This window comes from Rousettus aegyptiacus, unplaced genomic scaffold (genome assembly GCF_014176215.1).
Source record: "Rousettus aegyptiacus isolate mRouAeg1 unplaced genomic scaffold, mRouAeg1.p scaffold_m13_p_3, whole genome shotgun sequence".
Taxonomy (NCBI): Eukaryota; Metazoa; Chordata; class Mammalia; order Chiroptera; family Pteropodidae; genus Rousettus; species Rousettus aegyptiacus.
Window position 1 is genome coordinate 44,252,663 of NW_023416306.1, and position 22,972 is coordinate 44,275,634.

General features: G+C 41.7%; 1 protein-coding gene across 16 annotated transcripts in view; it reads left to right on the forward strand.

Annotated features, from left to right (window-relative positions):
* The window catches only part of TRPM3 (transient receptor potential cation channel subfamily M member 3), a 482,939-nt gene that overhangs the window by 395,527 nt on the left and 64,440 nt on the right, over nucleotides 1-22,972 (forward strand). For all 16 annotated transcript variants that reach the window (XM_036217932.1, XM_036217935.1, XM_036217937.1 and 13 more), the window contains 6 exons: nucleotides 1,773-1,802; nucleotides 2,757-3,046; nucleotides 4,321-4,549; nucleotides 7,617-7,784; nucleotides 12,388-12,528; nucleotides 19,011-19,139. In XM_036217932.1, the coding sequence (XP_036073825.1) occupies nucleotides 1,773-1,802; nucleotides 2,757-3,046; nucleotides 4,321-4,549; nucleotides 7,617-7,784; nucleotides 12,388-12,528; nucleotides 19,011-19,139 (987 nt within the window). The remainder of the gene's footprint in view (nucleotides 1-1,772; nucleotides 1,803-2,756; nucleotides 3,047-4,320; nucleotides 4,550-7,616; nucleotides 7,785-12,387; nucleotides 12,529-19,010; nucleotides 19,140-22,972) is intronic.

Genomic DNA, 22,972 nt, shown 5'->3' on the forward strand with positions numbered 1-22,972 from the left:
TACACAGTTTCAAAAACTCACGTTTACTAACATCACCTCCAATCTCATCAGAAAAGTCTTCACATACTGAAAAACGGTCAGGGTCATGGAGTGGGTAAGGACAAGTCTCTAATTTTTGCTTGAAAGTTTGAATTATGTCATTGAATTTTGTCAACCAATGCTGTCAGTCGTCTTCCTTGAAACGACAGCCCTACTTTGTTTATCTCCGATATGTCTGCCAAATATCCAAGTCTAAATAACTACAGTTGTCTACTAGTCATTTATTCAAGTAGCTCGTCCATGAAACAAAGTGGCCACAATTCAGTCCAAACAATTCCAAAAGTGTTTTTGCTCAGGATAACCCAGCATAGTTCTATATGTAGCCGCATGTGCTTTATATATACTTCCCATTTCATTCCTTAGAATGATAAAGATATTTTTACTAACAAGGGTAGAGATTTAATAAAGTTAATAATTTTTTAGGCCTCATCGAGGACATTTTTAAGTGAAACTGTTTTGTATTTTTAGACTTCGAGTGTGAAACAGAGAAGCCTAATGACAACTGGTAAAGTCTGGTCCCACTGTGTTCATGCTTGCTAAGGCACTCAGACTTTTACTCACCATTGCTTTTGCACCATCAATACAAATATTAATACATCATGGTATTACTTTGAAAATAGCTTTGAATTTACAGACCCGTGGCAAGGCCTTAGGAAAGACCCCCTGAAAGGGTCACATGGTCTGTGGACAATATTTTGAGAACCGTTGTTCTAGCTGATGGTGGGCATAATTTTTATTTTTTACCAAAGCTTATCTTCTGATTATAAAAGTTTTCTTTGTGGTGCTAGAAGAGAACTTTGAAAACACCAAAAAAAGTATAAATTTCAAAAAATCACAAATTTCAAACTGGTGGTCATTACAGAAGCTAAAAGAGAAAGAAAGAGAGAGAGACAAGGTTCAAGCTATTTCTACTAGGGCAACCAAACAAAATTTGGAGGAACTGTTAGTGCTGTAAACTTGCTATTTCCTCAAATAACGTTCAGGTGGTACCCAACCATTCTATAATACTTAAAACAAAGAAATGTAATTTCTGATCCCTGGGATGTAATTTTGTATCTCCCCTTGTTAAATATAAATCAAGTTGTATAATTTACTGAGTTGCTTCCTGTCTCCATCTTGATCTGTGACTATTTTGCATATTTCCAGCATGACCAATGATGCTACTATATGTGCTGCACTTTCCATGCCATTTAGTGCTTTTTACCATCATCACCACGTGCCCCTGTGGTCACAGTCAGCCTTGCTCTACCGGACAGCAGCATAGAAAGATGGGTAGCATGAAGCATCTAAACATATATTTCTAAATAATATCCCAAGTCTCCAGGTGATAGAGCTCTTTCAGAGGTTTGAGAAATATCTCATGGTTTGATTGAAAGTTTCATCGCTCACTCAAGTGCTTGATGTCATAGAGATGCCAAGCAGGATGGTTCCAGGAAGACAGAAGAAATTTTAGTCCACAAAAGGGTTAATAAACCTGCAGGCTCTACCTTTGGGCAATCTCATTATGCCTTTTTCCGTTTCATAATGATCTGTGATTCACCAAAATCACTAAATCTCCAATTCTTTCAGAATTTCTACAAATAGGTTCTCCTTGTAAAGTTTTATTTAGCGAAATGAATAAATGTTATATGGTGCAGTAGAGTTGCTTCATTACCTGTTTAAGATATAGTAGGAGTCTTTTTTTTTAATCTCTACATATATCTAACTGTGTGCATAAATTTTTTTTTTAACAGCCCAAAGCCTTGAAACTACTGGGAATGGAGGTAAGTGTTGCTCAAATTATTAGTGTTGATTATTTATTCTCCTTGTTATACATTTTTAAAATATGTGTAAGTTCATTTCAGTGGTATGCCTTAGTACATGATTCTAAAATAAGAAAGTGAAATTTTTCCCAGTGTTGAGGGGTCAGGTCACTGTAGCTTTGAAAGTTTCACCATGAGGTTACTTTAGCACTGCAAACTAGAAAATACATCCTATTTAAAATACTAACCCGAAAACCAAGGAAAAATATAAATTCCAATAAACAAAATCTATTCATGGGCATTTACAAATGGCAACAGTTCCAAAGGCCAGAAATACTTCACAAATACATCTAAAGAAGTATGCAGAAACTCAAGATATAGTATCTGTTTCTCACCTTTTGCTCATGTGGTTATTGTTGTATATACAAATGCAAGTATAGAATGTCTTTGTCCTTTTAGTGAAAAGGGTAGGGCTGTCCATCAGGCAGTGTAAATAATGCTACCTGCAGAGGAAAAAAAAAATGGACAAGAGTAAAAATAAAAAGAAAATGGTCCATTAAAAAATACCGTTTTTAAAATTAAAATATAACAGTTATGTGTTCCCATAGAACTATGCTTAGGCTATTCTAAATTATTTTAAAGTTAGGCAAGTATGAACTTTTCAGTTCTCTTAGGGTTAGAGATGGGGTCAGATACAGGCATACACCACAGAGATTTCACGGGTTCAGTTCCAGACCACTGCAATACAGCAAGTCACATCTTTTTGCTGGTGGAGGGTCTTGCCTTCAATTTGTAAAAAACACAAATTGTGAAGTACAATCAAGTAAATCACAATAAAACAAGGTCTGCCTGTAATTCATTTATGTATTTGCTGATGTAGGCCAGAAGTAAGTAAGTAAGTGTACAATAACTGTTTACTAAATTTAACTGATTCATCTTTAACTCCACCTCAATGTGTTTTCCCTAAAATTGCAGGACGATGTTCCATTGCGACGAGGAAGAAAGACAACGAAGAAGCGTGAAGAAGAGGTGGACATCGACCTGGATGACCCTGAGATCAACCACTTTCCTTTCCCTTTCCACGAGCTGATGGTGTGGGCTGTCCTGATGAAGCGGCAGAAGATGGCTCTGTTCTTCTGGCAGCATGGCGAGGAGGCCATGGCCAAGGCCCTGGTGGCCTGTAAGCTCTGCAAAGCCATGGCTCACGAGGCTTCGGAGAACGACATGGTCGATGACATCTCCCAGGAGCTGAACCACAACTCCAGGTCGGCCACCTCAGCCAATGGGGGAACCAGGGGCAAAGAAGGGGAGGTGGGCCCCAAAGCCTGGAGGGACTGAGCTGCCCAGATCTGCAAGGGGAGGCAGACCCCAAGAAGATTTCACTCCAAGAAGATTTCATTTCCTATTTTCAGCTGTCCCAACGTGTCCCATATTTTCACTATAAGCACGTTTGCTGTAAATGACATTGCTACAAGCATTCTCATCACACAACTGGTTGACTGTAAGGCAATTTTGTCATAAAAGATAAATTCACAAAAAATAAAAGGGACATTATAAAGGACATAATGGAACATGAAAAGTTAATAACAAAATGTAAAAGCTGTATTGCAAAAACTAAAAATGCATTGTCTTTGAAGACCTTTGTTCACAGTGTTATACTTTTTCTAATATTTGCCATAGCTTGGTAAACTTTTGGTTTTGAGGGGTAGAAGTCTGTCTCCACCCAACAAATGATTTATAAACTGATATGTTATTTTCTAATATAGCATGCAATCTGCCTTTACATATAGCTTCGCAACACAGCTTTATACATAGTTGTGATAATCTACTATTTGAAGAACACCATGTTTAGTCAACCCTAGATAGATCATATGAGGGCTAAGATTTATCTAATATAGAAATGGGAGTAACAACTAGAACTTCCTCAATGAAGAAATAAAACCAAACTTGATGACTAGCTTAAATACATTAAGTCTGCCAAATGTAGAATAAAATGTCAACCTGTTATTTATCTTTTATGATGAAATTTTCTTTCAGCCAATTAGCTATGCAGTGAAAATGCTTACAGCAAAAATACCTAGAACTCTGTCCCAAGTGGTAGGTTCTCTTCTTACATATATTTTACAGCCAAAGAAAATGAGACTCAGAATTTAAAAACTTATCTAAGATCACATACTTGTGGTTGGCAAGGCACAGATTTGAACTGAGGTCTATCACATTTAAGAAGACATATTCCACTCTAATCATAGATTTATTGGTCTGCCACTCCCATCCATACATCTTGAATTGAGGGCTCTGAGTGCAGGGATCATGCCTTGTTTGACTTACCCCATCCCCCGCCCCACCCGCCCCCAGTTCTAAGCACAGCGTCTGGCCCACACTAGATGTTTAGTAGATGTCAGCTGGATGAATGAAGAGACTAGACCCCACAAGAAACCACTAGACCACACAGAACCTACCTTTTGAGGCTCGAGCCCCACTTTCATCATCTAAGTCTCCAAAATGGCCACAAGACAACTCCTCACATTCCCTCTTTCAGGGACTTTGGCCAGCTGGCTGTGGAGCTCCTGGACCAGTCTTACAAGCAGGACGAGCAGCTGGCCATGAAACTGCTGACATATGAGCTAAAGAACTGGAGCAATGCCACATGCCTGCAGCTGGCGGTGGCTGCCAAGCACCGTGACTTCATCGCGCACACGTGCAGCCAGATGTTGCTCACAGACATGTGGATGGGCCGGCTCCGGATGCGCAAAAACTCAGGCCTCAAGGTCAGTGCGCCCAGAAGGCCATGCTGCCTATGAACACCAGAGGCTCAGCTGCACTTTTCCTAACTAAATCTTGATGGGATTAGGCATTATCTTATCTCAGGAGGTTTACACTAAACCTCAGCTGGGCATCAGAATCCTCTGTGATGGAGTTCGTTTGTTCGTCTTTCTTTCTTCATGTAGAGATTAGGGTCTCGCCTAAATTTTACTAAATCAGAACCTCTAGAGATGACGCCTAGACATTCAAGTTTTTCCAAAGGTCCAAAAGTGATGGTAACACATAGGTACCCTAGGAGCACCATGTACTCTGGCACAAGCCATGCTGCGCCAGGAACTGCTTACCTGCTCAACCCTTCGCTGCTGCCTTATTATTGGTTCTTATTAGCTATACTTGAGAAGTTTTTTAAACTGAAATAGAGTTTATCTATAAAAATGATGCTAAATAATCCTGATCTGTTTCTTAAGTGAAGAAAAAAAAACAAGTTGAAGATGATTATTTATAACCTGAGTCCATTTCTGTTTTTTTAAGCATATACATGTATATTTATAGCTGTATAAATTAATTTAAAAAAAAAAAACAGGAAAGATACATAGTAGGTTGTTTATTGTGGTTACCTCTGGGGTTGAAAGTACAAGAAGGAGAAGGATATATGGCTTTTGCTTTTTTATGTTGTCTTTAATGTTTTTCAAAGAAAACACTAAACTAAAAGAAGTAAAAGAAAGGAAAAAATGGAAGGGGAAGATTAAAAGGATGTTTTAAAATACTTTATCCGTTCAGAGTTTGTGACTGTTACAACTGAAATCAGGCTCGTACTTATCTAGAATGACCTGATCCAGTCAGCCCAAAGCAGAAGGGCCATGAGACCAGGGAAATCACTGAGGCCACCTGACCAGCATCTCCTCCCTCAGGCCACCCTTTCGTGGGCTCTTGGCACAGAGTCACAGAAGAGTTCCATGAAGTGGGTCCTGGGTGTTTCATAGCTACACTGCTAGTGCCCGCCCAGCTGGGTGCTCAGCTTTAAGGACAGGGTGTCACGTCCCCTGAAGGCTCCCAGCATGCCACCTGAACCTCCCTAAGCCTACCAGGCAGCCTGAGCTCAGGGTCACCGCTCTCCCTTTTCCCTTAGCTGCTCTCTAAAGTCCCTTTTGGCATTGAAGCACAGCTGTCCCTGGCTCATTACTTGAAGATCCTTTTTAACTTACCCTTCAGAATCCTCCTTGCCCCTCACCTTAGTGAGATTCTTCAAGTAGGTTCATGTTTTGAAGGTTTGTGCAACAGAACCAGTTTAGCATTGAGGGAAGAGATGGGAGAGATGCAGGAAACATAAGACAGATATCAGTGTTATCATTTAGAAATGCATTTGTTTCCTGGCAAATGGAGAATGAGATTGCCCTCTTGTGAAAAAGGCCTGTGTATTTAGTATCATCACATGGAGATTTAAGCATGTCGTTTATACGTGAGAGAAATACAGTGCTAGACCCTCCTGGGGTATTTATACAGGGGACTTCTCATGGTGACTACAGAGCCCATTGGTGTTTGTGTGTGTGTGTGTGTGTGTGTGTGCGCGCGCGCGCGCGCGCACGCACGCGCACACGTGCACATGCGTGTGCGTGTGTTTCTCTGTTGTATAGTAGCAAATGCCAGGGGATGCTCTGAATAGATAACATGTTTTTCTATATGAACTTTCTCAAGGTCAGTTGAGAACAGAATATTTTAGAGATAACCAGATGACACATAATGAACTCCACTTGACACATTAACAAATAAATGCCAATGGACATACTTATGAATTGATTTCACAAAGTCAAGTGCTATCTAATGGCTAAATGGGAATCTCAGTTCTTTCCCTCTTTTGCCTGGGCTAGGGTCTCTCTTTTTGCTCAATTTTCTCCATGCAAAGTGAGCATTAATTGGGTAAGATATATTTGGGTAAGATGCTTTATTTCTCCAAAATCAGATTGAGCTACTATGTATAATGGTTTAAGGTGTTTTTGCCATGAGCTTCTTTGCCGTAGGCATTTTGGCCACAGCATTTTCACCACAAAACTCATTAGCCATAAGGCAATATTTACATAAAAGATAAAATAATAAAAAATTTAAAAGAGACATTAAAATGACATGATGAAATTTATTTTTATAACAAAATTAAAAGACTATTGTGAAATATAAAATATTCGAATACATTTAAAATATGCGTAGATTCATAGCAATACTGTGCAAGTAACTGATTTTATTTTATGGGTTGTGCCTAAGCACTTACACATTTTTTGCTTGTTGATTCATTTCTTTTGAGCTCAGCTTCTACGCTGTTGTTTTCATTCTTGGCTTATTGTCACATGTCTTTTAATAGACAATCCAATGTGAGATGTGGGTTTAACTCTATACCTCAGATCACCAAAGGATTTGCAAACTGGTGTTAATTATTTTCTAGTACACTATGCAATCTGGCTTTACACTCTTATTTCACACTTCCAGTATGTTTTAGCACTTTATTTCTATCAATTTGATATATGCAGTTGTTATCTTTCACTGTTTTAAGGCTACCATGTCTCTTTGACACTGTATAGACCATTATGAGGGCTAAGATTTATGTAAGATTTATAGACCATTTAGGGCTTACATTTACACTGTCAAGACAAACTGTCAGTTATTTTATCTTTTATGGCAAAATTGTCTTATGGACAATTAGTTTTGCACCGAAAATGCTTCTAGCAAAGATGTTTAAGGCAAAGAAGCCTGCAATGAAAATACTCAACATGGTGCATAACAGTTCCCGGATGGGCAGAAATGATCCTCATACCATTCATGTGTATAGTTAATCAGATAAACAGATCCTCACTCTGGGTACACATAACACACAGCACACACATACAACGCACACAACACACAACACAACACTCACACACAACACACATAACACACAAGACACGTAACATACATACACGACACACACACACACACACACACACACACACACACCCCATACCCCAGGCCCTCTGATTCTAAGCAACCACCCTAATCTTAATCCTTTAAATGTGATTATTATTATTATCATTATTATTACTTTAGGTAATTCTGGGAATTCTACTTCCTCCTTCAATTCTCAGCTTGGAGTTCAAGAACAAAGATGACATGCCCTACATGACACAGGCCCAGGAAATGCATCTCCAAGAGAAGGAACCGGAAGAACCAGAGAAGCCCACAAAGGAAAAAGATGAAGAGGATATGGAACTTACAGTAAGAAAATATTATGGAGTTATTTTCTATGAGGAGAATCCCTAATCCACTGTCCCATTGATATGGTTTAAGATTTAATAACTCGAGGTCATCTTCCCACCAGGTACTTTCATTTAACTATTGAGAACAGGGTATTATAAAAATGTTCCCTCTGTGCACAAATAACATGACTATAGGGATTAATTCTATGGAATTCTTCAGCCAGGGTCAGTGGTGCAAGACAACCCAATGGAATTCAAAAGCAAGGCATCCTAAAACAGGCAGTGCTTTGTAAACCACCAGGTGATGTGGAGCCTTAGCACATGAAGAAGGACGGAATTCGTGATTTGGGAGCAGCCGGATTCACTGAGCTGGAACTATTTTGCTGATCAGAAGCTAAGCCTTTATCTGTCTTTGGGGTCAGGCTCACAATGCAGGACTAATTGAATTTTGAGGTTTGTATGGAAGGCTTTTATTAGCTCTTCCTGGTATAATTATAGTGCATGGATGCTTTGTTCTGCAGAGGGGATGGGCCAGCTGGGCATGGGACAGCTTCCTGCAACCCCATCTGAGCAGCGTGACTGTCACTGGATTGTTTCCAATGTCTAAAAATATCACATGCTGTTAAAGGGACAAACAAGGCTTCATAGCTTTGGAAACATCAAGCGACAACTCCATAGGACATCCTTGATATTCCCCACCGTCCCCACCACTGTGACTAACGACCGTGATAACCCAGAGAAGCTCTAAGGAGAGAGAACAAAAATTGGTTTTGCTCAGGTGACAAAAGGCCTTTGCATTATTATCCTAGTGGGACCACCTTGTGAATTGTTCTTCCTCCAAATAAATAATATTTCCTTCCAGTGGCCCCTTTCTAAAGATCTATTTTCAGGCACAGTTTTGGCCTCAAGTATAGCAGGGTATATTCATTGGGCCACTATTGATAGATGGATTGTTTAATCATTCACGACTTTTGACTCACTGAGTTTAAAGCCGATGTTTACTTTCAGTTTCAACTTACAAATATTGGTGAAGGAGTCTTCTTCCCTCTTCGATAGGATCAGATGACTGTCTTCCCTAAAGATCTTGCCAGAGTTGTGGCCTCTGAACCCCTTCAAGAATAGGAAATGATATTTCAATCATTAGCAGAAACATTGTAATATTAGTACAAAATCTTCATTGCACACTTAAGCAAACAGGTAAAGGGCACACACTCTAGGTCTAGAATCCTGCCCCATGACCTACTTGCTGCGGGACCACTGGCACAGTTTCTTAACTTCCAACATGGGAATAATAATAATATTACTAGCTTATAGGTACACGTAAACTATATAGACTGTCTAGCAAAAGGTAAGCCTTGATAAACGTTTGCTACTCCTGTTGTAACAGTGCTAAATGCTTCACTTACTCATGGAATCCTCACAACAATCCCACAAGGTAGGTACTATTATCCCATTCTCCAGATGAGGAAGCTGAGGTTAAGAGAAGTTAAATTGCCCAAGGTTACCAAGCTAATTAGTTGCAAAGAAGGGATTAGAACCCAGGCATAGAGATGAGATTTCATTGGTCATGCTTTTTTTTTTTTTAGCTCATAAGCTAAGAAAGGGATGCAAATTTTTTTTCCCCGATCTCAAATGTAAGCACTCAGCTGCTTTGGTCCACCATGTAGCTCAGAGAACCCAAAAGTGATGTACAGCCTCCTATGTCACTATGGTACGGCCTTGACATCGGCATACCTCCTAGGAAGACTCAAGGAAGGATTCTAGGAGGGTAGCCAGAAGCTGAGGTTAGTCTTCTTTCTGGTCACGTCTCAAGGGAGAAAGCAAAGGAGGTGACTCCTTTCTTCTGCTCAATCTAGCACTTTGAAGACTTGATCCTTCAAGAAGCCAAAACAAAAGATGCATCTCTGGACTGAAAGCAAAGTCTGCTTCCAGAGAATAGACCCTGTAGTTGTTTACTGAAATCCCAAGAAGAAAACACCACAGCAGCATGACTGCCTGCACTGCTTCCCCACAGGCTGAAACAGCAGGGAGAAAGAGAGAAAAGAAGGGCCCTCGGGCTGGCAAAGTCAGCATTAGATGGCATTTGTCTTTAAGGTAGACCTTCCTTTGACCTTAATGACAGGTTCTATTACTGCTGGAACCCTGGCATTGGCTCACCCTGGACAGAATTAGAGAATGCAGCTTGTTTACACCTGTGCTCTTTTCATAGGATTAACATTTGAGGTTCTGTATTAAACCACTGTATCCTCTCTTGGAATGGAACATTTTCCCTTGGCTCTTCCAAAGTTACACACAAAATATCAGCCTTGGTTTGCTACATTTTAGTAGCGTTTAGTAGCTTTGTTTACTTCAAAGGATCTTACCCAGACTTGACATCTGCGTTGAGGCAGCAGAGATTTTTCAAATTCATAGTGTACAGTTTTGTCTGTATTTGACCCTGTTACATTCTGTTTTAAGGAATGTGGGCAAAGAAAATGTTTGATTCCTGGGGAGAGAAATCGACAAAATCAGCAAGTTAATTTTCTTAGGCTAGAATTAATAAAATATCAAAAACCCATGAAAGGCAAGCCTTTTAAAAATGCATTCACTTTGGAATATATCTGAATAATAAAGATAAAGCATGTTGTTGTGTTTTCAATTTTGTTTTACTTGTATTGCCAGACAAATGTCTTGCATTTTACTTAATAAGGTCCCAACATGTCCATACACCCAGGGCATTGCTACTGTCCTTAGAGGTTACCCAAAGGTGCCACTCTCCCAGATGCCTAAAACCCTCCACGCTGCCTTTACTCTCATCCTGTCGTGTCTCCAATGGCATTGTATTGCTGAGCATCCAAATGAGCAAAACAGAAGTAGGATAATTATGTTACATAAATTATAAATTACACAGGGACAAATATCAAGTAACCTCAGAGTTTCTTGGAGTCAATGATCAATATTTATGGAACTCTGTTGCTGTCTAGTGTGCTATATCCATCACGAAGACTGATTCAACTCACTGAGCAAAATCGGAACCTAGATAGGCCATGGTATAGAATGTGACCTATTCATTAACTCAAGGTACTTTTCTAGCCAAAGGGTCCATAAAGGAATGGAAGTTACTTCTCCAGAAATCCTGTTGGTTACAAGTAAATCATTCGTGATTGTTTACACACATGAGTGAGGTGCGTGTTCAGGGCAATGACAAAAATAATTGAAACTAATATTTTATATTTTAGGGAAGGTGATATGAAGCCAGAATTATCTAACAGTTGTCTCTGTTCTCAACTTCAAGATAAATTATTTCAATAATTAGTTCTCTCAATTCTAAACTCATATTCTCAGTACTTTTTCTTGTCCCAAATCCTTGTCAGTCTCTGAGCAGTTAAAAGGTTTTACCCTGTTCTCACATTTATGAAAATTTCATTTCATAAATATTGTAGAACTACCCTTGTCTTAAAATGATATTGAAATAATTAAAACCAAGAAACTATGCTCTAATAGACTACTACTAACATACTTTTCTTTCTGGTGAGAGATACCAACTTGATCATTTCAGTCAAGAGTATCTGAAAAGGTCTCAGACCACTTTAAATACTAGCTAATACTTACTGAGCACTTATGAAGTGCCAGATGCTATTAATTATAGACCAACCCCATATCAGGTGCTAGTGTTACCCTCATTCTATAGACAAAGGAACTAAGTCTCAGAGAGGTTAAGAGACTCGCCTGATGTGCCACGGATTCAAAGTGTCAAAATTAGGACTCATCCTCCTTCTGAGTGTGACCCAAAGCCTGGAACTCTTCACCGTTAGGATCTCAGCCACCTTCGGGGCATCCTGTCACTTGCCACTTAAACAGGCATGTATCTGCCTTTTCTCAAATTCTGCCTTTTTTGCCATGTTTCATCATAATCATTGTTGCTGCTGCTGTTGCCATGAATGATAAGGAAATAAGCATGTTCTGAGGGAAATCTCCAATAGCCTGGTGACGAGGGCCTCTCCGGCCGGGTCAGGCCTGACCTCTCCTAGTCCATGCGGAGGAAGGCAGTGTGCCCAGGTGTTGGCACGAAACTAATACCAGCATGATTCGGGTTTCACAGGGTTTGAAATCAGGAAACCGAGGCATATGCCTAAGGGCTGGGGACATGTTCCTGACATAGCTAAGCTCCAGGCATTTCAACAGCTTAAATGCTTGAATACTCATAGCCTTTGGATAAATTGAGTATTAGGGTCCAATTTACCTATGACTTAAGAGTCATTAGCGTGAATGGAGACACATTTGAATATATATAGAGAAGGGGGGGGGGTTGGGAGAAAATACAGATTTGTAGCCTTCCAAGGCTACACTTTTTCTCCTCAGAACTCTGAGTATCTTTCAACACTCCCATCTTCCTGAAGCCCCAGGGCGGAAGAGACGAGTATGCTCACAAAATATCCCAAAGGCTTTCCATCCCAGAAGTACACAGATTCTATGTATAATGCAAATGCAAATTTAGGGAAGGCACAACCTCTACATCTCTGGGGGCCTTGGGCAAAGCACTTAGGTTCGATGAGCATGTTTTTCTCATCTGTAAATGAGCCCATTGAACTCCATGCTCTCTAGAGCCCTGCAGTGATGGTATCAATTCTCTTCCACTGTAGGCAATGTTGGGACGAAACAATGGGGAGTCCTCCAGGAAGAAGGATGAAGAGGAAGTTCAGAGCAGGCACCGTTTAATCCCCTTGGGCAGAAAAATCTATGAATTCTACAATGCACCTATTGTGAAGTTCTGGTTCTATACTGTAAGTATTTCTTCATTTCTTCTTCCTGTTGGATGTCCACAAAAAGCCAGTGTCCATTTCTGATGCACCTGACTGGTTTCCTCTGTGAGCCATGATATGAGGACCACACAGGCAGAAACGAAAATTTCATGACCTTGCTTTTTCCAATAGCTTTGCAAGATTTGTGGAGTTTTTGAGGCAGCTTCCACAGCTTCTACATTTCTCCTCCTCTCAGAAGATGAAGGAAATAGTAAAAGTGAGAACTAACAGAAATAGAGGTGAGATGAATCTAGTCTAGCAGGAAAATAGATATCCTCTTACAAAACATTTCCCTGTTTCGGGTAGATGAGCCCTGGATCAAAGTTGCCCATTTGAGATGACAATGCTAGGTTTTGGGAACATTTGGTGGTTACGGGCTGAGCAGAGTTTAGAAGTAGCACTACTAAAGATGGGTACCGTTAGTGTGTAATTATTTCCATTCGAGTAGTGTCATCAAATAACTTTTCTTGCTCTGACACAGTTAACATGCAGCAAAAACTACTCAAAACAAACTATAATCATGGTAAATGCTGCTCAGTAAGCACACCCTGCAAACATTTTCTGCCCACTAAATAAAAGATTGTCTGTGAAATAGCCTCCTTACATGGCAGAAATGGCTCAACTGTTGGGTTTCTACTTTTACTTTTCAATGATACATTAAGCTTCAGGTGAGCTGTGGCCCAGGCCCTAACCGCAGTGGAACTGTGCCAGGTGAAGGATAGTGCATCTATATTTTTGGCCTCTCTCACAACCAGCTACATACCAGTCACTTGAGTCAGCAGTAGGATCATTTGAATCTGAAGCTGAGATGACTCGAATGACCAGATGAAGTGCTTTTTATGCAGTCCTGTGTGCTAACACTTAATGCCAGCTTTAAGCACAAGGCTTTCTCAGCCTGGCACTATTGACATTTTGGGCAGAGTAATTGTTAAGAAAGGCTGTCTTGTGCCCTGTAGTATGTTTAGCAGCATCACTGACCTCTGTCCTCTAGATGCCAGTAGCACTCTCCACACCCCAACGATGACAACCAAAATGTCTCGAGACTGCGAAATGTCCCTTTATAGGGTAAAATTGCCACCAGTTGAAAACCACTGCTCTAAAGTATGGTCTTGAGAGAGGATGAGATATTATCAAAATATAAATATTAAATTTTCATTGTGAAGTAAAAATTCAAATTCATTAATGTTAAAAAATTATCTTTCAAAAATATAAGGCATGCAAAACTCATTTCTATTTATATGCTTTATACAGACATATTATTTTTAACCTGCGGAAAAGAACTTAGTGGCGACAAGCGTGGAGTCTGGAGTCAGACAGCCTGAGTAGAAATCCTGACTGTGCCTCTTAGTTAAGTAACCTGTGACCTCAAGCAAGTTATCTCAGCACTGTGACCCTGATTTTCTTACGATGGGCATAATAATAATCATCCTTAGTAAAGATTAAATGTGTTAAAACGTGTAAAGCACTTAGAACAGTGCTTGGAACATGTAAGCACAATATAACTTGTTCCTAGGCTAGTTCCACTGAAAAGCAGTAGTTAGTGTTTTATTCATCCATCCACTCAACAATAATAAAACATTACTTATCGAACATCTACTAAGAGCCACAGTTCTAGCTGCTTTAAATATACTTTCCCTAATCTAAAAGTTCAATCAAGGTGGTAATTGACTATATTTTACACTCAGGTCTGTCCTTCCTCTTATCATAGGGCTGCCCCAGTTGTCTCACCTAGAACAGGGCTTGGTGAACAAGGACCCATGGGCCCAGTCCAGCCCACTGCCTGTTATTGTGGCCAGTGAGCTAGGAATAGATTTGTATTTTTAAAGAGTTGAAATAAAATCAAAGGAAGAATACTTTGTGACACAAAAATTATGTAAAATTTACATTTCGGTGTCCATAAATGAGATTTTATTAGAATGCTAACAGACTCACTCACTTACCTATATGCTGGCTGGCTTTTTGCTACAACTGTTAAGTTGATTACTTTCAATAGAGCCTATCAGGCCCTACAAAGCCTTAAAAATTTGCTATCTGGCTCTTTACAAAAAAAACATTTGCAGACTCCCCATCAAGGACAATAAAAGACACCAGTCGAAGAATTATCTATCATCTTTACAAAAAGAGTACTCCCTTCTCTAATTTTTCCAAGGCATTTACCTTTTTTCTTGATCTGCGTTCAGTATTTATTTTATTGATTCCTTTAGTCCCCATGTTTTCAGCTGAGGCAAGTTATTAGCCAAGAATGTTTTCAAATCACAAATGTCCTGACCAGTGGTTCTCAGCCATGGCTACACCTGGAATCACCTGGATGCTTTTTAAAAAACACCTCAGTTTTATTTATATTTTTATTTTTAAAAATAATAAGATATCTGGGTTCTAGTCCCAGAGACCCTGACGTCATTGGTCTGAGGTACAGCCAGAGCATCAGGATATTTCAAAGCTCTCTGGTGGGTATAATGTGCAGCCAGAATCGAGAACCACTACCCCAGACAGAGGGCTGAGTGTTTAGCACAGTATCTTTAAAACTTCCATAATGATAAGGGGTTTTGTTAGAAATGCAAATTCCTGGCCCCGACACAGACCCACTAAATCAAGTCATTAGGGAGAAGCCTGAGAGGCTGTGTATTTAACAAGCTTCTCAGGTAGTCTTGTGGTCCAAGATGCTTAGGACACACTGCTTTCCTTTATCATAGGCAGCAGTGGTAGAGCTGCCTCTTTGAGAAATGGAGCTCACATATCCCACCCCCTTCTGCACAGCTGACTGAATTAGCCTCAGCCAACCCATCAGACAGGATGCTCCAATCATATTTGATTGTTTTTATACAAGGATGTTCAGAAATCAGTATTTACATATTGACAAAGCCCAGCCTCAGGGAAGTAAATGGAGATGGAGAATGCCAATCTTTTAAATTCCCAGATATGCTTCACCATAAGGCTCAGCATTAGATCAAAGGTGCCATTTTCTTTGGTTGTGTCCTTTTCTGTAAGAGTATTTCCCATTCTTATTTCCAAAAGTATCTGCTTCTACACTCTCAAGGTTCTGAAAGGAGACGCGCCTCATGTTCACATAACCTCACTTCCATATGGTGGCAAGTTTCCAGAGGAGCAAGTTGGGTCCTCCTCTGTTCCAAGAGGAAACGAGGCAGGGATCCAATTGGCTCCCAGGCCATTTGTGATGAGAGCCAGTTTCAAGTACCCAGCTGAGGAGGATACAGATTCAAGGCGTGAAGTGGCACCTGGTCAGAGGGCAGGGCGTGTGCTCTGGTCAGCAGCGACAGACTCCTTTCTCTAGCACCAGGTGCCCCCTCCACTCCCTAGGGGCAGTAGAAAAAGGAGGAAGAAATGGCACCGCCCCACAGGTGACTGAAGCAGGCTATGGTGCTTGCTTTTCATAGTTTAGCAGTCATGCATCTTGGTTAATGGAAAATTTAAAGAAAGAATATGTAAGCATATAAAATACAAATCGTTATAGGATTCCCACTGGCTTAAAGCTTTGACATTCTACAGCCAGCTTGTTAAAGCTTACCAAATGTGTGTGTGCACGCACATGCGTGCACACACACACACACACACATACACACCATTCAAGCACATCGCATTACAGTAATCTGCAGCAGGGCCCCATGAATGTCGTCAGGTTCTAAGACAGGGTGCTTCCAAGACAGCAGCCACTCTTCTATTGTGCCATTTAAAGATATTTAAAGCCCTATTTGTGGAAGTCCATATTTTGAGAGTTGTCCCAAAGTACTACTTTATACCATGATTATGGGAAGAAAAGTATTATAGAGTAACTGTGATTTTATAGAATAGGAAGGAGCTAAAATAGATGATTGTGGAGAAAGCATAACAATAGTGAGGGCAGTTTTAAAAAGAAAAAAAAAGGAGAGAAAGGAAGACTTAACAGGTGATCAAAATGAATCAAGGACTGAGGTAAGAGGAGAGGAGAGGTATAAAAGTTTTTGGAAAAAAAGAGGCAAATAATAATGTTAGCCACCATCACCGGGCCTCTACACTGTGTCAAGAGATAAATACATATTCTCCCTCACACACACATCTACAATGCTTCCCAAAACTCCAGAAGGTCAGGGGCGATCATCTCCATTTCACAGAATGGAGGCCCAGGCAGATGAAGTGATATATACAGTATGATACAGCTCAGAAGTACTCAAGATGGGATTTAAGTCCAAGTTTTACTGACTTCTGCATCTACATTCCTTCCACTGAACATTATTCCTCCCACGAAACAAATATGCTAGAGCTGTGTTGCGAGGACAGAGGCAGGTTAGAGAGTTCCAGGCAGCCCTCGTTTTATTGTGCTTCACAGATGTGTTTTTCACAAGTCGAAAGCAAGACCTTCCACCAGCAAAAAGGTTACGACCTGCTTTATTCTGATGCTCCCTTTATGGCTGTGGTATGGGACCAAACCTGCAATATCTCCGAGGTATACCTGTACTTAAGTACTAAAATGCAGAGGTTCTGGAAGAATCATGTGTGTCATTGGGCCCACGTGACACAGGAGACATGAGACAAGAGAATGTTTTGCAATGAATTTGGTACAGTGATAAAAACCAGGGCAGTTAACAAGATCCATTCCACTTAGAAGTGATAGAACATGACCCAACCAACATAAAGAAGCAACTGGAGAGGAAGAAGGATTTCAGAACGAGGCCAAGGGTATTTTAGGGTTTAATCATCGAAGTCTTTACTTTGTGTTTTGTAAAACACAGTACGCAGAGGGAGTAGAGAGCGAATGCCAGGATATCATGGTAAACAGGAACCATATGAACCAAATTCCATTTTAAACAGTGTCCTACATGATTTCAAGTAGACTCTTCACAGGTGAGGTTTTCACAAAGTGCTAATAATTCTGAAAGTGGGGGCGGGGAAGATAAAAACTGAGGCATGAATTAAAATGACAGCCCCCGAGGGAATGGGTGTAAAAAAAGCAAGTCTCTCCTGTAGCGAAGGAGCCGCACCCCCCGCAACCAGCATCTCAGTAACTGCTCTCATGCTTTCATACATGATCTCATTGAACTCTGAACCGAACCTTTGCCCTTCAAGAGTTGAGAAGTTATATCGTTGTGTCCATATGTGTGTCAATGTATTAGGGTCTCAAAATACCTTGACTCATATTAATAATCTATACATGGAAGAAAGGGAAGGGAAGGGAAGAAGGAGGAAGGAAAGAAAAAGGGAGAAAAGAGTGATTCCATTAGCAGAGAAAGCAGTGTTCCTTTAGCCCTGTAGGCTGCCAGTTTGCCTTTGTATCTCCCAGCCAAGCTGCTGCTTTCTTTACCTTCTAAGCTGCCCCTGGCCCCAGAGGTATCTCCTGAACCCTCAAGGCCTCAAACCTTTGCCCACACTGTGCTCTATTTGCCTTGCAGCCTCCAAAGAATGCAGAAGATTTGAATAAACTCACTCTTGGCCTACTCACAGCCCTTGAGGCCTCTAAAGCCAGGAAGTACCTTACTTAACTTGAAGCATCACCTAGACAGGTTTAATTTATGTGCCATTTCCCCTAGGTAAGTTTTCTCTCCAGAGACTCCTAGGCCCCTTATGTAAGAACCTCACTAGCCGTCCTGCACCCTATTTATCTAGACATAACTGAATCCTTTAGTGACAGTCACCAAACCTGAACCCTGAGTTTTCCAGGGACACCCAGAAATTCAGCCTGTTTCATCAGCGTTCAACCTCTGGTGCTAAAGCCTCAAGAAGATTAAACCCCACTTCAGGCCGCAGTTGGCTACACAGAACGGCCACACAGTTAGCCATTTCTTTCTATAAATTGTTTTTTCTTGTTTTGTTTCAAAGAAACAGAAACCAGGAAGGAATATCCCAACTTGAATAGGGCAGGAAGGTGATGCAATAAAAAATAGGTAAAACCCTCCCAGAGCATTGTCAGGCCAAGTACACTAAGGTAAGAGGGAAACAAAGAAGACATTAACTCAGGAGAGAATTAAAGTGAGGGCTATTTTTATGTTGGTTTGACCAATTTACAAGTATAGCCTATGTCTTTCTTCCTTCGTGCTGACATTTAATCCACCTGGCATTCATTAGGCAAAAACATTCACTGTGCTGCCCTAATTCAAGAACCTGAGGCTCACGCATGAGCAAGAGCAGCTCCTGAGAGAGGTGGTTCCCTTTTTAGCTAGGAAGACACGAGAAACTGGGTGACTAAAAAACAAAATCAATCCCGCATCACGACACATAGGTACAAGCAAAGTGCCGGGACCCAGAGACGTATGTCAGGGTCAAAAGGAAGACTGCATATCAAATTATTTCAAGCACTGAAGTCTTTTATTATGATAATTCTTTTGCTAGCTTAGAGCCTTGAAGTTCATTTGTTCATGAATGCTGAGTCCTGCTTGCTGACCCTCCTCTTGTCCTGTCACGCAGTGGCCTTGCCCAAGGGCAGGGCTCCGGGTGTTGCAGCCAGAGCAGCGCCGTGTTGTGTTTCCTTACAGCTGGCGTACATCGGTTACCTGATGCTCTTCAACTATATCGTGTTAGTGAAGATGGAGCGCTGGCCTTCCACCCAGGAATGGATCGTCATTTCCTATATTTTCACGCTGGGAATAGAAAAGATGAGAGAGGTAACGACTGCTTGCACATAAGAGAACTTAGGAGAAAGGCAGGGGTTGGTTACCTTTGTGCCTGGAGGAGAGAGAGGGATGCTCAAGGTCCAAATCAATGCGGAAACTGTTTTTCTATAATGCTGCCACTGAAGTCTAGACATGGCTTTGAGGGCTGCTGACAATCCTGGGGAGGCTTCGCAGCGTGTGTTCATAGGGTTGTCACTCCCTGAGTGCTGAGGATTTAGTCCCTTTTCTGCTAACACAGCTCTTGCCCCAAGAAACTCTCAAGTTGTTTCAACACTGTTTACACCACCCGTTCCTCATCCTTGTAAACATAACTTCTTTACATTTTTCACTTTTTATCCTTTTTTTTTTCTTTAAATCTTCCCACTTTTAACTCCCATTGCAACCCCTCACTCTGGGTCTCTTTGGACTTAGTCCACCAATACCTGTGATTCTCCAGGTGTGTTTCAGCAGCCCTAGAAGGAACAATCCTTCCATTCATTAATTTATTCTCCGGTTTATTCCTTCTCTATACTTATTATCTACCTGCTGGGCACCAGCCTATCCACCAAGTCCTGAGCATCACCTGGGTGAATTGAGCATATTTCCCATCCTTCAGGTTGAGGGTGTGGGTCCCTCTCTTCTCCCTCCACCTGCACTGAGTGAAAGGAGGGATGATAACACCACCCCCATATGATTAACCTGAAGTTAAAGCCAGCCTCCGAGGCCATCAGATTCAGAGCTGCTAAAATGGATGCAGTGAAGCAACAGTCCACCAGAGGGCTCTGCAGCCCTGCTCAATGTGCTGCACACACTCCTACTCGCAAACCCTAGGGGAGGCCGGCTTCTGCGGTGTGATGATTCCTCTGCATTTCCTCCTGAAACTACAGTCTGCAGGAGAGGTCTTTTCTGGAAGAATTTCTCCCTGTCAAGTCCACTGCATCCTCTAGAGCTCTGGAACTATCCTACTCACTGTACTGCAATGAATGGGAGGTTTAGCAAACTTCACAGAAGAAAGGATCCCTACAAATCCACAAATTGGCCCTCGCTTTCATTACTAAAATATGTTAAAAGGCCCTTATTATCTTAGATTTCAGCTTTCTAATATTCTCCTTCAGAAAAAAAAGATGCAGTATCTATTAGACACTGTCATGTTGGGATCATGAAAAAAAATTTCGTGTATGTTTAGAGCCCTTGTCTTCGTTTTAAACTGCTTTGGGTGTATTTAACTTCTGACCAGCATGTCCTTATCCTGAGAGTTTGGGTGTGAGTACACTAGTCTCAGTTTATAAGAGACTAGATTTTTTAAATAATTTAAAAAAAAAAATTTCTTTTAAGGGATGCCTTACTTTCTTGCCTTGTTCTAACCAATTGATAGTGCCTTCTACTTCCTGACCAGTTTGTGCATTTCCCCTCAGTAAACTGAAAAACAGTAATAAATTTGCTTTGGTCTTTGCGTAACTCTCTGAGAACTATGGCCTGCTCCCGCTAAGGACTCGTCGCTGTGAAGTACCAGCTCACTTGCGATTTAAGGCCCAGATGCTCGTCCCTTCTCCATGATAAGCAGAAAAGGGAAAGACTTGAGCAGGGAGACTGGAATGTCTCCAGGGACTAGGCTGGAAGAAGACAGGGAGCAGTCTGTACTCCACAGACTGTTCTGGAAGAAGCTGCCAAGCAGGCGGCTGCCAGGAGCCTCAAGGCCTGGATATCCATTTCTCCTGAGGCGGCATATAATAGCAGTGAGGGCAAGGCTTTAGAGCCCGGGGTCAGCAGGGGGTCAACAGAAGAGTCTTTGCTTCTGCGGAAGCTGTGAGGAGGGAGGCACTGACCACCTTAGTGTCTGAGCTTCTCCTCTTTAGCCTGATGAGGTAGCTCCCTCACCCCTTACTCCACGGCCCTGACGCCATTAAAGAAAGGCTCCACTGCCAAGAAAGTGAGGACCCCGCAGGTCCTACCCTTGTGCCCCATCATCATCAGCACACAGGCCCTCAACATCTCAGATTCAGGATCCTGGGAACATGAAAAAGTTTGTACTCTGTTGTGTACGAGGAGGGACATACAAGGCTTTGTGGTTTCACATGCCGCCCTCCCATTCCCAGCACCACATACTTCTGTGTGTAGTCACCAAAACAAGCCGCGGCAATCGCTTAATAGCACGTAGCTGTTTATAGCGTGCATTGGTAGACGATCTCTCATGTGGGTCCTCCCCACGGCTCTGGGAAGCAAGTGGGGTGTCTATTATGACATCCCCGCTTTGCACGTATAGGGAGTAAGACTTGGGGACTGAGCTATTTTTCCGTACCCCACAGCTAGAAAGAACCGTGTCTTATGCCTGACTGCTCCCTCTCTAGGCCCACTGCTCTCTTCATTCCCACAGTGGGCTCCCATGTGGGCTAACTGGAATGCTCCTCAGAGCCCCAAGGGTCTAAGAGGTGACGAAGAGCTAGCTGGGGAAGCAAAAGGGGCAGTGCAGGGGCTCAGCTCGTCACTCCTGCTTCACCTTTAGCAGCTTGGCTTTTGTCTCTTTTTTTATGTTAAGATTTCACAAAAATATTTTCACTATTTAAAATTATAAGATAAACCTCTGTGTTTAACAGTTTTAGGAAAGTGTGAGCCAAGGGTTAAAGAAGCTCTAAGGCACTCCACCCCTCCTCCCAAAACACACAGATTTTCACCTAGTCAGGTTAGAGCTGGGATTGAGACGCCATCAGGACAAGAGCAGCTGAAGGAGTTCCTGGTGGAGGAGACTGGTTCTCAATCTGTGGTCACCAGCTTGACCTGTGAATTTAGTAGAAATACAAATCCTCAAGCCCCATACCAGGTAAACCGAAGCAGAAAGTCCAAGGGTAGGGCCCTGCCATCTGTGGTTTGCTGGCCCTCCTGGCGACTCTGATGCATGCTACAATTTAAGAAGCCATGGGCTGGGGTTTAGAAGTGCCGCATCACAGAAGATGAAGAATGAGGCTACCTGGTGGCTGCCTGGTGCCTTGCTCAGCCTTCTCAGCCTAGTCCTGACTTACTAAGACTCTTCCCTATTATTTCAAGCCAAGGGAAGCCATTAAAAGAGACATGTGGATTCAAATACATAGCTGCAGGCCTGTCCCCAGTCTTTCCTCTCTTCTCCCTTGAGAGGCCCTGAGTTGGAAAGAGTAGGTCATGATTGAAAGAGGTAAAAGTCTCAGCTGTAAACACAAATGATTTGTGAAGGTACTCTTGCTACATAGCCTCACTGGGTTGGCTTTTCCGGTTTCTCACATCCTAGGGTAGGCTATGGTGCGGGATGGGTTGCAACTCCCACTATGCATTTCATAGAGTATAAGTAAGCAAAAAGGCCCCTCTAGATTCAAGGTAAGCCAGAGTCCCAGCCAGCAGTTAAGGGGCTGGAGAACTACTGTGAGGTGTCTATGCAACAGCCAGCCATATTTATTATTATATTACAGGCCATGAATAAAAAAGGGTCTGCCTTCAAGTTTACAGTCTCGTGGAGAGAGATGATAGGTAGGTAGGTAGGTAGGTAGGAAGATAGATGATAGATAGATGATAGACACATACATACATGCGTACATGCATACGGTGATAAAATCTTAAAAAATAAAACAGGGTAATATATTAGTGACTTGAGGCTGTGGAGACCACTGCAGGTAGGATACTCAAGGAAAGACTTCCTAAGAAGGGGAATTGTGAACAGAGACCTTGAGGATGAAGAGGAGCCAGACATGTAAAAATCTGGGAGGAGAAAATGCTCAACACAAGGAATAAGTGAAAATGTCCTGAACACAGAATAAATTTGTTAGGCTTGAGAGCAGACCACAAAGGCAGCAGGGTGGCGAATGGGGAGAATATGGCGA